Here is a 17,544-nt window from a genome sequence, read left to right on the forward strand (position 1 = left end):
ACCTCCTCTTCTCCAGGCTAAACTTGCCCAGCTCCCTTAGCCGTTCCTCAGAAGGCATCGTTTCCAGGCCTTTGACCATTTTGGTTGCCCTCCTCTGGACACGTTCCAGTTTGTCAGTGTCCTTCTTGAACTGTGGTGCCCAGAACTGGACACAGTACTCCAGGTGAGGTCTGACCAGAGCAGAATACAGTGGCACTATTACTTCCCTTGATCTAGATGCTATACTCCTATTGATGCAGCCCAGAATTGCATTGGCTTTTTTAGCTGCCGCGTCACACTGTTGGCTCATGTCAAGTTTGTGGTCAACCAAGACTCCTAGATCCTTTTCACATGTACTGCTCTCAAGCCAGGTGTCACCCATCTTGTATTTGTGCCTCTCATTTTTTTTGCCCAAGTGCATTTCTCCCTGTTAAAATTCATCTTGTTTATTTTTGCCCAGTTCTCTAATCTGTCAAGGTCGTTTTGAAGTGTGATCCTGTCCTCTGGGGTGTTAGCCACCCCTCCCAGTTTGGTGTCATCTGCAAATTTGATCAGGATGCCCTTGAGTCCACCATCCAAGTCGTTGATAAAAATGTTGAATAAGACCGGGCCCAAGACAGAACCCTGTGGCACCCCACTAGTCACTCTTCTCCAGGATGAAGAAGAGTCCTTCCCCCCCCTTTGCTTGAGAAGTAAAACTCTGCAAGGGTTTGGCTCCAGGGTCCCTTGAGAGACAGTTAAGGAATGAAAAGGGGGGTCCTGCAAGGAGAGGATGAGGGGAAGACCCCCTTTTCTAGGGGTGGGGGAGAGGGATTGGGCTCCCAGGTCAAGAGAGCACCTTGTATCCTGGCACTGAAAAGACACCCCCCCCCACACACACACTTTGTAGCATCTCCTTTCGGCAAAGGGTCAAAACATAGTTCCAACTTGAAAACCACCTCCCCTCAATAAGCTTTGGACTACTTAGGATAGTTCAGTTTACAATGTTACTTCCCTTCAAGGCCTGCCAGCAGAAGGCAGGGGGGATGGAAACAGCTGTCCAAAAGGTCCAGCCAGCTCCAGAGGCGACCCAAGGCTGCTCTCCAACGGGGCGCTGCTCCAGGCATCTGAGTTGCCCAGCTCAAGGGAGCTGGTGGGACTAAGAACTGGGGTTCCTGAATTGCAGGGGTTGGACTAGATGAGCCTGGAGTGTCCTCTTCCAGGATTCCTCATCTGGCTGCCAATGCCACGGCTGGAATGTCTCCCCACACTGCCCCCCCTTTCACAAGGAGGTCTCCCCCCCCCCCACGTCTTAAACTACCCTTTGACTGGCAACCATCTCCAATCTCCTTGCTGGACAATCCCAATCAAAGATGCATTAGATTCTCAGAAATCTACTCAGGAGTCCTGTAGTGATTTCATGCTCTTTATTGAAGCTTGTAAAGCAGTGATTTAATTGCCCCCCAAACCTCAGGCTTTTATATACATTATTTACACAATGAGTCCCATCTGACTGGCTGCTTCTGTTGGGATCCTGCCAGGGAGACAGAGGCATCAGGCCTCCACGTCATCTCCGGACGATCTCTGGTCTCCCGTTGGATCCGCATCAGTCAATTAGCGACACGACCCTCAGACGCATTCCAAGACTCATGCACGCCTTTCTCGCAGAGTTTCCACAACGGAAGATTCACCCAGGAGAGCATATTTACAGCATTATTCAACGTTGGGCAGAACAAAGGAAAAACATGACTGCTTGCATCCATGGCGAGGAAAACAGCCAGAACAAAAGCTATATACAAAACGGAAATGCCCAGTGAGCAGGAAGTTAGCAGGCATGTGACACACAACAGCCTGTTCCCTTTTTTAAGGAGGAACGGATATATCCTAACAGATTCTGCTTCCCTCCTGGAGCCTGATTGGTCTTTTCCTGCAAGCCAATCAGTTGTTGCATTCTAGGATCCTACTTGCCTATTGTTCTAGGATCCAAGCTTGCTGTTGTTGTTGTTTAGTCGTTTAGTCGTGTCCGACTCTTTGTGACCCCATGGACCAGAGGACGCCAGGCACCTCTGTCCTCTGAGCCCAGCCTGGCCCCCTCCAAATCTTGCCCGCATGCCTTGAGGCCCCAAGATGGGCGGAGGAAGGCCTGGGGGGGAGCTGCTGCCTGGGACTTTGATTGGGGCAGGGTGGGGGCACAGGGAGAGGGAGACAGGAAGACTGGCCAGGGGGTGGCACTGGGGGGATTTATTCACATTGTTTTTCTACCCAAAAGCCACCACCCCCGGCTGTGAGGAGGGTGGCGCCTCTTCCATGAATTCCTCTTCCACTCCCAGCCACTCCACTCAAACCTTTGCTAAAATCCTGCTCTCCTCCCTCCTCTCCGTCTCAGAGGCTGGGCTTTCTGTCTCATCTCAAGAACCACCAAAGCGCCCGCAATTGCCTCTTATCTTCCACCCAAACCATCCACATCAATCCTAAGCGTCGCCTGTTCTGATTTCCATTTTTGTCTTCTTTTTCAGCTTTTCAGACTTCTCCTCCCTTCCTTTCATGGAGACATCTAGTGCTTCTATTTCCTTTGTCAGTGTCTCTGCTTTAGTGGTCAAATTAGATAGGTAGCCGTGTTGGTCTGCCATAGTCAAAATAAAAAAAATTCCTTCCAGTAGCACCTTAAAGACCAACTAAGTTAGTTCTTGGTATGCGCTTTCGTGTGCATGCACACTTCTTCAGATACACTGAAACAGAAGTTGCCAGATCCTTCTATATAGTGAGAAGGTGGGGAGGGGTATTACTCAGAAGAGTGGTGGGAATGGGAGATAGGCAGATAGCTGAGAGAGCCTGTTGACGACTCTTAACGACTGCAATAGGTCTTACAGGAAAAGGCAAGGGATGAGAAGGTGAGAAATGGTTTAGTCATGTATAGTGAGATAAGAATCCAATGTCTTTGTTCAGCCCAGGTCTTTCCATGGTTTTAAGTTTGGTAATGAGTTGTAATTCAGCAGCTTCTCTTTCCAGTCTATTTCTGAAATTCCTTTGTAGTAAAACAGCTACTTTGAGATCTTGTATAGAATGTCCTGGGAGATTGAAGTGTTCTCCTACTGGTTTCCCTGTTTTGTGATTCTTGATGTCAGATTTATGTCCGTTTATTCTTTGGCGTAAGGTTTGGCCTGTTTGTCCAATATAGAGAGCTGAAGGACACTGTTGGCATTTGATGGCATACAAATGGCAGAATTAGAACATTTCCTGAACTCCTACCCACTCAAACCTCTCTTGTACCTGCGATACATTGACGATATTTTTATCATCTGGACACATGGTCAACAGACCCTGGACACCTTCCACCAGAAATTTAATGATTTTCACCCCACAATCAACCTTACAATGAATCAATCTATGCAAGAAATACATTTTTTGGACACTACTATAAAAATACAGGATGGGCGCATAGACACCACCTTATACCGCAAACCAACTGACCGACAAACATATCTACATGCCTCTAGCTACCATCCCAAACATACCAAACAGTCCATTGTATATAGCCAGGCACTATGTTACAGCCGCATCTGTTCCAATTCTACAGACAGAGACTCTCACCTAAGAGATCTACAGCAAACCTTCTCAGAACTAAAATACCCAGCAGATGAAGTTAGACAACAGATCAACAGAGCCAGACTGATACCCAGAGAGAACTTGCTGCAAGACAGACCCAAAAAAGAAAATAACAGAACACCTCTAGTCATCACATACAGCTCCCAAGTTAAAACAGTACAACGCATCATCAGAGATCTACAACCTCTCCTGGACAATGACAGTTCTCTTTCTCAAGCTCTGGGAGGAAGACCTTTCATTGCCTACAGACAGCCACCCAATCTTAAACAACTCCTAACCCACAATAATACTACAACCAGACTTAACACAGACACTGGCACCAGAGCCTGCAATAAACCCAGATGCCAACTTTGCTGCCACATACACCCGGACAACACCATTACTGGCCCCAACAACATCACACATACCATCTCGGGACTATTTAATTGCTCATCGTCTAACATTGTGTATGCCATCAAATGCAACAGTGTCCTTCAGCTCTCTATATTGGACAAACAGGCCAAACCTTACGCCAAAGAATAAACGGACATAAATCTGACATCAGGAATCACAAAACAGAGAAACCAGTAGGAGAACACTTCAATCTCCCAGGACATTCTATACAAGATCTCAAAGTAGCTGTTTTACTACAAAGGAATTTCAGAAATAGACTGGAAAGAGAAGCTGCTGAATTACAACTCATTACCAAACTTAAAACCATGGAAAGACCTGGGCTGAACAAAGACATTGGATTCTTATCTCACTATACATGACTAAACCATTTCTCACCTTCTCATCCCTTGCCTTTTCCTGTAAGACCTATTACAGTCGTTAAGAGTCGTCAACAGGCTCTCTCAGCTATCTGCCTATCTCCCATTCCCACCACCCTTCTGAGTAACACCCCTCCCCACCTTCTCACTATATAGAAGGATCTGGCAACTTCTGTTTCAGTGTATCTGAAGAAGTGTGCATGCACACGAAAGCTCATACCAAGAACTAACTTAGAATCATAGAATCATAGAGTTGGAAGAGACCACAAGGGCCATCGAGTCCAATCCCCTGCCAAGCAGGAAACACCATCAGAGCACTCCTGACATATGGTTGTCAAGCCTCTGCTTAAAGACCTCCAAAGAAGGAGACTCCACCACACTCCTTGGCAGCAAATTCCACTGTCGAACAGCTCTTACTGTCAGGAAGTTCTTCCTAATGTTTAGGTGGAATCTTCTTTCTTGTAGTTTGGATCCATTGCTCCGTGTCCGCTTCTCTGGAGCAGCAGAAAACAACCTTTCTCCCTCCTCTATGTGACATCCTTTTATATATTTGAACATGGCTATCATATCACCCCTTAACCTCCTCTTCTCCAGGCTAAACATGCCCAGCTCCCTTAGCCGTTCCTCATAAGGCATCGTTTCCAGGCCTTTGACCATTTTGGTTGCCCTCCTTAGTTAGACCAACTTAGTTGGTCTTTAAGGTGCTACTGGAAGGAATTTTTTTTATGTGGTCAAATTAGTAACCATTTAATTATTTCTATCAATTCAGGCTAATAGCTTCTCCAGATTTAACACAGGCCTGGTGTTAACTGTTTTTGAACTGCCATATTCAAAATCTCCCTCTCCCTTGTGTAGAAATGAAAAATCACGGGAGACGAGAGAGGCAGGTGTAGCTAGGCGTCTGTCAGGGCGGGCCCTGAGAGCCTATTTTATTGAATATTGCAAGCATTGCCCCAGGTGGGCCTGTGGTTGATTGGTTGATACATACACACAGAAACTTGTAATTGGTTAACATAAGTACTAAGGCGGGAATTACATCTGAAAGGTGGGGATTACATGTGATAATTTATCATTGATGGAGAGAAGGCTGAGAATTGGAGCTAGAACTAGACAGGCATGAAGCCTCCTAATTGAATTGTAACTAGGGATTAATTGGCACAAACAATATAACAATCGGGTTCTATAGTTATGGTCAGCTAGGCATGGAGAGCAAGTACAGTTTGTTTTCCATGAGCTTAGGATGTCTGTTACTAATGATTGATTATATCATGTAACAATGTAATCAGGTTTTGTGATCAGCTAGGCGTGAAGAGCAGGTTCATACAGTGTGTGCAAAAGCAGGGAAAAACCTATGAGCAAAACTTCTTAGAAAGCAAGAGAAAAGAGGAGCAAAACTTCCCCAAAATGGAGCAGTTTTGTGCAGAAAGAGACTAACAGTTATGTGTAGAAAGAAGACTTCCCTTTACCCTTGTTCTCAAAGCAGCCTGTTTTCCAGCAGCACCTTATCAATTTGTCAAGGTCACAGAATAAATCTTTCCCAAGAGATCATGTTTCCTGCATTTTTCCAGCCCTCCCTCTTCCTTCCAGCCTGATACTCAACACACATAAGCTGTTTAACATAAAATCAAATTTCTCAAATTAAAATTCAAATTAAACAAATGAACCAAATAATTACTTTAAGAGAGGAACCATAAAAAAGAAAAAAAGAATGTGTTTAAGAGCACATAGCAATTTAGATGTCCAGATAAGAGTGGTTGTCTTGCAGGAATCCAATTCACTTTAAGTGGCTCAGAGTAGAAGAAATATTTTTCTTCAAAAAGAAAAGAACTTGTCAAAACCTGTCTTGATTTTAGCTTTTTCAGCCAGCTCTAAGTACCTTTAAGAGCTCCAATTCTATTTTTAAAAAGAACTTTAAAAATGAGACCAGACTTTCATAAATCCCTCCGATCACACTCTTGGCATTTAAATGGTTTCTGCCCTGTAAGAATTCTCTAATGGGAAGTGAGTTGGGAGCTCTGATGGAAGCTCTTTCCACATTCTAGGCACTGATACACTCCCCTGTATGAATTCTTTGATGGGAAGCGAAACTGCGGTTTTGACTGAAGCTCTTTCCATATTCCACGCACTGATAGGGTTCTCCCCTGTATGAAGCCTCCCCCCCCCCACAAAAAATATTTTTTATTAACAGGCCAATCAAATCACATTAATTCCAAATCACACAGCCAAATTTTTTTCACAGAGATCACTTTAATTAGCAGTCTTAACTCCCGGTCTTCGCTCAAAATCTGTGCATTTGCTTCTAATTGTTTATTTTGAGCTCCTGCAACCAGGCGTGCAATCAGAGACAGCGTCCGGGAGAGCCGTGCCACACAAGGGCTGTGTGCCTAGTGCCCTCACCCCCTTCTTTCGGATCAGGGCGTGATTTATGGCAACCGCAGGCAAGGGCAGTGTTCCCCATTCCCTTGGGGTAACAAGGGAGGCTGCATACTCCCATATCAGCCTCTTAATTTCCTCGTGTGAGATGGAGAGATGGTATTGTCGGCCATCTTCCAATGAGCCCCTAGCGGCCCCCTCTTCCCTGTATGTATCCTTTGATGGGAAGTGAGATGGGCCCTCTGATTAAAGCTCTTTCCACATTCCATGCACTGATAGGGTTTCTCCCCTGTATGAATCCTTTGATGGGAAGTGAGATGGGCACTCCGATTGAAGCTCTTTCCACATTCCATGCACTGATAGGGTTTTTCCCCTGTATGAATTCTTTGATGTGAAGTGAAACTGTGCTTTCTAATGAAGCTCTTTCCACATTCCATGCACTGATAGGGTTTTTCCCCTGTATGAATTCTTTGATGGGCAGTGAGATGGGAGCCCTGACTGAAGCTCTTTCCACATTCCATGCACTGATATGGTTGCTCCCTGGTATGAATTCTACGGTGGGCAATGAGATTGTACCTGTGACTGAAGCTCTTTCCACATTCCACGCACTGAAAGGGTTTCTCCCCTGTATGAATTCTACGATGGGAAGTGAAACTGCGGTTTTGACTGAAGCTCTTTCCACATTCCATGCACTGATAAGGTTTTTCCCCTGAATGAATTCTACGATGGGAAGTGAGATCGTGGCTGTGACTGAAGCTCTTTCCACACTCCAAGCAGAGATATGGTTTCTCCCCTGTATGAATTCTACGATGGGAAGTGAGATTGTGGCTGTGACTGAAGCTTTTTCCACACTCCAAACAGTGATATGGTTTCTCCCCTGTATGAATTCTACGATGGGAAGTGAGATCATGGCTGTGACTGAAGCTCTTTCCACACTCCAAGCAGAGATAGGGTTTCTCCCCTGTATGAATTCTATGATGGGAAGTGAGATTGTGGCTGTGACTGAAGCTCTTTCCACACTCAAAGCAGTGATAGGGTTTCTCCCCTGTATGAATTCTACGATGGGAAGTGAGATTGTGGCTGTGACTGAAGCTCTTTCCACACTCCAAGCAGTGAAAGGGTTTCTCCCCTGTATGAATTCTACGATGGGAAGTGAGATGGGAACTCCGAGTGAAGCTCTTTTCACATTCCAAACACTGATAGTGTTTCTTCTCAAGGGGATTTCTTTGATGGGAAGTGGAATGGGAGCTCTGACCGAAGCTCTCTCCACAGTCTGAATCCTGATTTGGCTCCTCCACTGTGTGGATTTCATTGTGGTCTCCCTTGTTCTTCATTTCCAATTCATCACCACCTGAAACTAAGAGGCAAATGGATTAGAGTCTCAGGAAGAAGTGCAACCCCAAATTATGGAACAATGTTAATTAATGCTTGGGACGGGAAGAACCGAAAGGAGTTAGATGTTATAATGTTCCTTTTGTTATGTAAAAATGTCTAGTTTTGTATACAAATCAAGTTTAATATTATGTTTTCTCTCTCTACTTTTTTAAAGTACAGTTTAACCTGGTAACATCATTTTGTTCAAATTTAAATATGGATCTGTACTATCTTCATAAATAAAATGTGCTTTTATTATTATCGCAATGGTGGCCAAAGTGGGAAAGTTCCCTGTCCAAAATTAAGATATACAGTGGTACCTCAGTTTATATACACTTCAGGTTACATACGCTTCAGGTTACAGACTCTGCTAACCCTGAAATAATGCTTCAGTTTAAGAACTTTGCTTCAGGATAAGAACAGAAATCATACCCTGGCAGCGCGGCGGCAGCAGGAGACCCCATTAGCTAAAGTGGTGCTTCAGGTTAAAAACAGTTTCAGGTGAAGAACGGACCTCCGGAACTAATTAAGTACTTAACCCGAGGTATGACTGTATTCAGTATGCTAAGTTGTTCAATATGCAGTAATAAATCTAAACAAATTGTAAGAGCTGGAGAAATATTTGGGAACATTGACTCTGGACTGACTTGGTCATAGTCAGCTCCTTGTGGTGGGTGATGTAAGAGTAGCGGAATGAACTTCTGTGTGCTGAAAAACACATTTTGTATATTGAACAAATGTGTGTAGCAGCTACCAAATTTAAATTTCTTTAGTGGCTAAACATTTAATGATGATGTGCATCACCTTAAACCAATTTGGATGTTTTCTTAAATTCTCGACATCACAGAATGCAGCAGAAACATGTAATATCAGTATTATTATTATTATTCAAGTTTCCTTACAGTGCTACCTCAGGTTATATATGCTTCAGGTTACAGACACCGCTAACCTAGAAATGGTACCTCTGGTTAATAATAACAATAATAATAATATTTATTTATACCCACTCACCCCAGCCAATGCCAGGCTCGGAGCGGCTTACAAGCAATAATAAAAACAAGTTGAATAATTACAACTTAAAAACAAAAATAAAATACAACATTAAAATATTGAAACATTAAAATATTAAAATGTAGCCTCATTGCAGGAGGAGAAGGAGAAAAAAAAAGAAAGAGAGGGAGGGAGGGAAACAAATTGGCTCCAAGCCAAAGGCCAGGCAGAACAACTCTGTCTTACAGGCCCTGCGGAAAGAAATCAGATCCTGCAGGGCCCTGGTCTCATGAGGCAGAGCGTTCCACCAGGCCAGGGCCACAGTTGAAAAGGCCCTGGCTCTGGTTGAAGCCAATCTAACTTCCTTAGGGCCCGGGACCTCTAGGGTGTGGCTATTTAAGGACCCTGAGGCTCTCCGTGAGGCATACCAGGAGAGGCGGTCCTGTAGGTACGAGGGGCCTAGGCCGTGAAGGGCTTGAAAGGTCAAAACCAGCACCTTAAATCTGACCCTGTACTCCACCGGGAGCCAGTGCAGCTTGAAAAGCACTGGGTGAATATTCTCCCATGGCAGAGACCCCGTGAGGAGCCTCACTGCAGCATTCTGCACCCGCTGGAGTTTCTGGGACAGTTTCAAGGGCAGCCCCGCGTAGAGCGAATAACAGTAGTCAAGCCTGGAGATGACCGTCGCATGGATCACTGTGGTCAGGTCAGGGCAGGAAAGGTAAGGGACCAACTGCTTGATGCGGCGAAGGTGGAAAAACGTTGCCTTGGCTGTTGCTGTAACTTGCGCCTCCATGGAAAGGGAGGCGTCAAGGATTACACCCAAACTCTTAACGGAAGGCAATGGCACTAATTGGACCCCCGCAAGAGAACTTTGCTTCAGAATGAGAACAGAAATCGTGCTCTGGCAGCGCAGCGGCAGCAGGAGACCCCATTAGCTAAAGTGGTGCTTCAGGTTAAAAACAGTTTCAGGTTAAGAACAGACCTCCAGAACGAATTAAGTTCTTAACCCGAAGTACCACTGTACTTAAATGTTACATTACTGTGAGAAGTTACAGGGGACGAGGCAGGGGACCTTCTCGATAGGGGAATCCACCCTGTGGAACGCCCCCCCCCCCATCAGATGTCAAGGAAATAACTATGCAACTTTTAGAGGACTTCTGAAGGCACCTCTGTATTGGGAAGTTTTTAATGTTTGATGTTTTATATTTTTTTTCATATTTGTTGGAATTTGCCGAGAGTGGCTGGGGCAACCCAGTCAGATGGGCAGGGTAAAAATAATAAAATTACCATTATTGTTACTACAGGGTTCACTGCCTGAAATTCAAAAAGCCTGGCTCTTTTCTGGGATGGAGTTTGTTTGGTTCAGTCGTGGAATCTGTGCCATCTCCAATGCCAAGCGACTCTTTGGTCAACCAGAGAGAGACAGAAGCAAGAACAAAAGCAGGAAACTTGACTGAAGCTACTTCAACACCTCAAATCACTCTGAATCCTACATTTAAGAAGGCCTGGGCAGTTCAGACAGCCTGATCATGGATTTAAACGGCAGACCTGGAGGAAGAATATTCACAGGGAAAACAATCAATAGCCATCCATCCAAGGTTTGCTGTGGGCGTGTTAACATCCCAGGTGCTGTGGGTGGCGCTGTTGAGCCCCATCGAAATATCAGAGGTTCGTCACATAGAGAGATGTCTTGAATTACAAAACAGATAGGATGATCCAATAGGGAGCCTTACCGAGAGAGTCCAAGATCCCACGATTCTCCTCCATGACTTCCTTATGGAGAGCTCTCTGGTCAGGATCCAGCAACGCCCACTCCTCGTCTGTGAAATGGACAGCCACATCTTCAAAGCACACTGGACCCTAACAGAACAGGAAAAAGGCTGTCCTCTTAGAGAACATTCACCTGGCTCTGTTGTTGTCTACAGCGGCCAGACCCCTCTCTGCCTTCCTCATCCCTCTCTCCTGCTGCAGCTTCTGCCTCGGAGTCTGGGCTGCTCTCTGCCACAGACTCCCTCTGCTCCCTGAGCCCTCTTCCCTCTCCAGCTTCAGACCCCTCCTCCTCCTCCTCCTCCCAGTCGGCTCCCTCTTCTCTGGCTCCTCCCACCATTCCTCTGCATCCAGCCAGTCTGCATCCAAGCCGTCCTTCCCCACAAGGCTCCTTCCCCCTACCTGATCTGGGTCCACAGCTGCTGCCTCCCCTCCACCACCATGAAAAGATGAAGGAGCAGGTCTTGGTGGCATCATTCCGTCACCTGGGAGAGACCAAGGTAAGTGGAAACCGTGAGCGCCTGCTTCTCTCAGAGGTGAAACAGTGCATCTCTACGTACAGATGGGGCTTGTCCAAGTCTCCCCTGCTAGCTTCCGGTTCCGCTGTGCTTTAATGGAGGCAGCAGGAGATCGTTGGCAATGGAAAAACAAGGATGACTGAGGGTAATTCTCCTTGCAAGTTTCCCCCAGGGACAGGGGGAAACGGGCTTCACTCCCAGTTTGTCTCGGTACCAGGCTCTGGCTCCGGCATGGATTGCGAGAGGCAGGAAGGCACTGAGTGCAAAAGCCCTTGGCCTGCCGAAAACCCTCCTTCGCCACCATTAAGAAGCAGAGGTTCTCCTGCCAATTAGAGCTCAATTTGGACTAATGTACAGGCGTTGCTGGAAGAGATGAGCTCATAAACCGTGGAATTGAACCAGCTGCAGTAAAAGTCTCCCATGCTGAGTACATTTGGACACATTTCATATAATAGTTGTGCAAAAATACATTCCCCCCCCCCCCGAGCTCTGGGCTCCAGGTGTCTTCCCCCAAAAGATGCAAAGAACTCACAGATTAGTTTCAAAACCAAGAGAATGTGACAAAACGGGGGAGAAAACACTCCTTCCTCCTTACCCAGAGGCCTCACTCTGGCGTCCAACGGAGTCTTCTCTGCCTCAGAAGAATCAAGACCCATTTCTGCCAAAAGATCCTTCCTCTGAAAGAGCAACAAGGATTCAAAACAGAGAATGGGGAGAAGGGTTAGAGAAGGAATGGCAGAGGCAAGCGCTTTCGGGGGACAGAGGTGAAAGCTGCTTCCTGCTTCTGCTAGACTGGTGTCTGGGGTTGGCTGCCAGGACCATGAAACATTGGTCCTCACGGATCTTCACTGGCTCCCAGAACGTTTCCCAGCACAATTCAAAGCCCTAAACGGCCTGAAAGGCCCAGTATACCCAAAGGAGCGTCTCCATGAACTGAGGTCCAGTTCGGAGGGTCTTCTGCGGATTCCCTCACTGTGATAAGTGAAGTTACAGGGAACCAGGCAGAAGACCTTCTCCACAGTGGCCCCCACCCTGGGGAATGCCCTCCCATCAGGTGAGAAGGAGATAAAAAAACTGCATAACTTTTAGAAGACATCTGATGTCTTCTTATGCGTTTATATGTGCTGGAAGGCACCCAGCCACAAGTGTGATAAATAATAATAATAATAATAATAATAATAATAATAATATGCTTTCCAAAAAAGGATGGGCCATTAGGAGATGATTTGGGAATACTCTCCCTCCTCTTTGGAGCCCCTTGGGAGCATCCAGAGGAAATTCTCTCTCACCTGCTGCTCTGCCTGCTTCCTCTCCTCTGCCAGACTCAGGAGGAAACCTTCGGCCAGGGCCACCGCCTGGGAACTGGTCTCCGCTCCGCATTCCCTCACCCAGCTCTCCATCTCCAGAGGAAGGACAGCCAGGAACTGCTCCAAGATCACCAGGTCCAGCATCTGAGCTTTCGTGTGCCTTTCTGGCTTCAGCCACTGATGGCAAAGGTGGTAGAACTGGCTGCAAACCTCTCGGGGTCCTTTGGCCTCCTGGCAGCAGAACTGCCTGAGCTGCTGGCTGTGCACCTCTGAGCAAAGGGTGTCCTCCTCACCCAGTTCCTTCTTCACGGAGTTTTCCCAGAATTCCCCACTGTTCCCCGTTTCCAGGGCGTGGCCTCTTCCTGCTTCAGGGCCAGCTGAGTCTTGCTCATCCATCTGGGCTCTCCGGAAGTCTCCAAGAGATCGGAAGGAGCCCCTTGGTCCTCTGCTAAGTTCTGTGTGTCCTAATGCAAGGTGCAGCAAATCCTATGAATCAAACACATTCTTCTATTATAAGATCAAAGCACAGCCAAGAGAAGAAGAATGTTCCCTGAGCAAGTGTAGGGAGAGGAGGAGGAGGAGAAGAAGAAGAAGAAGAAGAAGAAGAAGAAGAAGAAGAAGAAGAAGAAGAGTTTGGATTTGATATCCCGCCTTTCACTCCCCTTCAGGAGTCTCAAAGCGGCTAACATTCTCCTTTCCCTTCCTCCCCCACAACAAACACTCTGTGAGGTGAGTGGGGCTGAGAAACTTCACAGAAGTGTGACTGGCCCAAGGTCACCCAGCAGCTGCAGGTGGAGGAGCGGAGACACGAACCCGGTTTCCCAGATTACGTGACTACCGCTCTTAACCACTACACCACACCGGAGGAGGAAGAAGTCATAACTGTGAATGACAAGTGAGTGTAATCTGGAGCCAAGGCAACGGTGGGGGTCCCTCCCCACCCCACCTCATAGTCCAGAGATTCGCCCCAACCCAGCCATATGTGCTTGGGTGGCTTGGTGGGCAGCAGGGCCCATGTCTAGCTCCAGCCACCGTCCCTTGGGGACTTCCTGCTCTGCATCCCTCTTAATATACTACTCCCTCATAATAATGTCCCTCTTAATATCCTTCTCCCTCACAATCATGTCCCTCTTAATATACTTCTCCCTCATAATAATGTCCCTCTTAATATACTTCTCCCTCATAATAATGTCCCTCTTAATATCCTTCTCCCTCATAATAATGTCCCTCTTAATATACTTCTCCCTCATAATAATGTCCCTCTTAATATACTTCTCCCTCATAATAATGTCCCTCTTAATGTCCTTCTCCCTCACAATCATGTCCCTCTTAATATCCTTCTCCCTCACAATCATGTCCCTCTTAATGTCCTTCTCCCTCACAATCATGTCCCTCCGAATGTCCTTCTCCCTCATGTCCCTCTTAATATCCTCCTCCCTCACAATAATGTCCCTCCTAATATCCTTCTCCCTCATAATAATGTCCCTCTTAATATCCTTCTCCCTCACAATAATGCCCCTCTTAATATCCTCCTCCCTCACAATAATGTCCCTCCTAATATACTTCTCCCTCATAATAATGTCCCTCTTAATATCCTTCTCCCTCACAATTATGTCCCTCTTAATATCCTTCTCCCTCACAATAATGTCCCTCTTAATATCCTTCTCCCTCACAATCATGTCCCTCTTAATATCCTTCTCCCTCACAATAATGTCCCTCTTAATATCCTTCTCCCTCATAGTAATGTCCCTCTTAATATCCTTCTCCCTCATAATAATGTCCCTCTTAATATCCTTCTCCCTCACAATTATGTCCCTCTTAATATCCTTCTCCCTCACAATAATGCCCCTCTTAATATCCTCCCTCACAATAATGTCCCTCCTAATATACTTCTCCCTCATAATAATGTCCCTCTTAATATCCTTCTCCCTCACAATTATGTCCCTCTTAATATCCTTCTCCCTCACAATAATGTCCCTCTTAATATCCTTCTCCCTCACAATCATGTCCCTCTTAATATCCTTCTCCCTCACAATAATGTCCCTCTTAATATCCTTCTCCCTCATAGTAATGTCCCTCTTAATATCCTTCTCCCTCATAATAATGTCCCTCTTAATATCCTTCTCCCTCACAATCATGTCCCTCTTAATATCCTTCTCCCTCACAATCATGTCCCTCTTAATGTCCTTCTCCCTCATAATCATGTCCCTCTTAATATCCTTCTCCCTCACAATCATGTCCGTCTTAATATCCTTCTCCCTCACAATCATGTCCCTCTTAATATCCTTCTCCCTCACAATCATGTCCCTCTTAATATCCTTCTCCCTCATGTCCCTCTTAATATCCTTCTCCCTCACAATCATGTCCCTCTTAATATCCTTCTCCCTCATATTTATGTCCCTCTTAATATCCTTCTCCCTCACAATAATGTCCCTCTTAATATCCTTCTCCCTCACAATAATCTCCCTCTTAATGTCCTTTTCCCTCACAATCATGTCCCTCCGAATGTCCTTCTCCCTCATGTCCCTCTTAATATTAAGAGGGACATGATTATGAGGGAGAAGGACTTTAAGAGGGACATGATTGTGAGGGAGAAGGATATTAAGAGGGACATGATTGTGAGGGAGAAGGATATTAAGAGGGACATGATTGTGAGGGAGAAGGATATTAAGAGGGACATGATTGTGAGGGAGAAGGATATTAAGAGGGACATGATTGTGAGGGAGAAGGATATTAAGAGGGACATTATTGTGAGGGAGAAGTATATTAAGAGGGACATTATTATGAGGGAGGATATTAAGAGGGACATGATTGTGAGGGAGAAGGATATTAAGAGGGACATAATTATGAGGGAGAAGGATATTAAGAGGGACATTATTGTGAGGGAGAAGGATATTAAGAGGGACATGATGGTGAGGGAGAAGGACCTTCGGAGGGACATTATTGTGAGGGAGAAGGACATTAAGAGGGACATTATTGTGAGGGAGAAGGACATTAAGAGGGACATAATTGTGAGGGAGAAGGATATTAAGAGGGACATAATTGTGAGGGAGAAGGATATTAAGAGGGACATTATTGTGAGGGAGAAGGATATTAAGAGGGACATAATTGTGAGGGAGAAGGATATTAAGAGGGACATTATTGTGAGGGAGAAGGATATTAAGAGGGACATTATTATGAGGGAGAAGAATATTAAGAGGGACATTATTATGAGGGAGAAGGATATTAAGAGGGACATTACTATGAGGGAGAAGGATATTAAGAGGGACATTATTGTGAGGGAGAAGGATATTAAGAGGGACATGATTGTGAGGGAGAAGGATATTAAGAGGGACATGTCCCTCATAATAATGTCCCTCTTAATATCCTTCTCCCTCATAATAATGTCCCTCTTAATATCCTTCTCCCTCATAATAATGTCCCTCTTAATATCCTTCTCCCTCATAATAATGTCCCTCTTAATATACTTCTCCCTCATAATAATGTCCCTCTTAATGTCCTTCTCCCTCACAATCATGTCCCTCTTAATATCCTTCTCCCTCACAATCATGTCCCTCTTAATATCCTTCTCCCTCATGTCCCTCTTAATATCCTTCTCCCTCACAATCATGTCCCTCTTAATATCCTTCTCCCTCACAATCATGTCCCTCTTAATATCCTTCTCCCTCACATTTATGTCCCTCTTAATATCCTTCTCCCTCACAATAATGTCCCTCCTAATATACTTCTCCCTCATAATAATGTCCCTCTTAATATCCTCCTCCCTCACAATAATGTCCCTCCTAATATACTTCTCCCTCATAATAATGTCCCTCTTAATATCCTTCTCCCTCATAATAATGTCCCTCCTAATATCCTTCTCCCTCATAATAATGTCCCTCTTAATATCCTTCTCCCTCACAATTATGTCCCTCTTAATATCCTTCTCCCTCACAATTATGTCCCTCTTAATATCCTTCTCCCTCACAATAATATCCCTCTTAATATCCTTCTCCCTCACAATCATGTCCCTCTTAATATCCTTCTCCCTCACAATCATGTCCCTCTTAATATCCTTCTCCCTCACAATTATGTCCCTCTTAATATCCTTCTCCCTCATAATAATGTCCCTCTTAATATCCTTCTCCCTCACAATTATGTCCCTCTTAATATCCTTCTCCCTCATAATTATGTCCCTCTTAATATCCTTCTCCCTCACAATTATGTCCCTCTTAATATCCTTCTCCCTCACAATCATGTCCCTCTTAATATCCTTCTCCCTCACAATCATGTCCCTCTTAATATCCTTCTCCCTCACAATCATGTCACTCTTAATATCCTTCTCCCTCACAATCATGTCCCTCTTAATATCCTTCTCCCTCACAATCATGTCCCTCTTAATATCCTTCTCCCTCACAATCATGTCCCTCTTAATATCCTTCTCCCTCACAATCATGTCCCTCTTAATATCCTTCTCCCTCACAATCATGTCCCTCTTAATATCCTTCTCCCTCACAATCATGTCCCTCTTAATATCCTTCTCCCTCACAATCATGTCCCTCTTAATATCCTTCTCCCTCACAATCATGTCCCTCTTAATATCCTTCTCCCTCACAATCATGTCCCTCTTAATATCCTTCTCCCTCACAATCATGTCCCTCTTAATATCCTTCTCCCTCACAATCATGTCCCTCTTAATATCCTTCTCCCTCACAATCATGTCCCTCTTAATATCCTTCTCCCTCATAATCATTTCCCTCTTAACATCCTTCTCCCTCACAATCATGTCCCTCTTAATATCCTTCTCCCTCATAATCATGTCCCTCTTAACATCCTTCTCCCTCACAATCATGTCCCTCTTAATATCCTTCTCCCTCACAATCATGTCCCTCTTAATATCCTTCTCCCTCACAATCATGT

The 17,544-nt window shown here is 45.2% G+C and overlaps 2 protein-coding genes across 2 annotated transcripts in view; both read right to left on the reverse strand.

The window, feature by feature from the left end:
- Positions 1–17,544, reverse strand: part of LOC309536908 (sphingolipid delta(4)-desaturase/C4-monooxygenase DES2-like) — a 135,975-nt gene that overhangs the window by 32,744 nt on the left and 85,687 nt on the right. The window lies entirely within an intron of this gene.
- LOC309536792 (uncharacterized protein) lies at positions 6,552–13,221 on the reverse strand. Its single transcript, XM_082231112.1, has 5 exons — positions 12,628–13,221; positions 11,934–12,015; positions 11,223–11,305; positions 10,787–10,913; positions 6,552–8,043 (listed from the first exon to the last, which is right to left on the reverse strand). The coding sequence occupies exons 1-5, from the start codon at positions 13,039–13,041 to the stop codon at positions 6,809–6,811; spliced, it is 1,941 nt and encodes a 646-aa protein (XP_082087238.1). The 5' UTR covers positions 13,042–13,221; the 3' UTR covers positions 6,552–6,808.

This window comes from Podarcis vaucheri (assembly GCF_965113315.1).
Source record: "Podarcis vaucheri genome assembly, chromosome: 7".
NCBI classification, from domain to species: Eukaryota; Metazoa; Chordata; class Lepidosauria; order Squamata; family Lacertidae; genus Podarcis; species Podarcis vaucheri.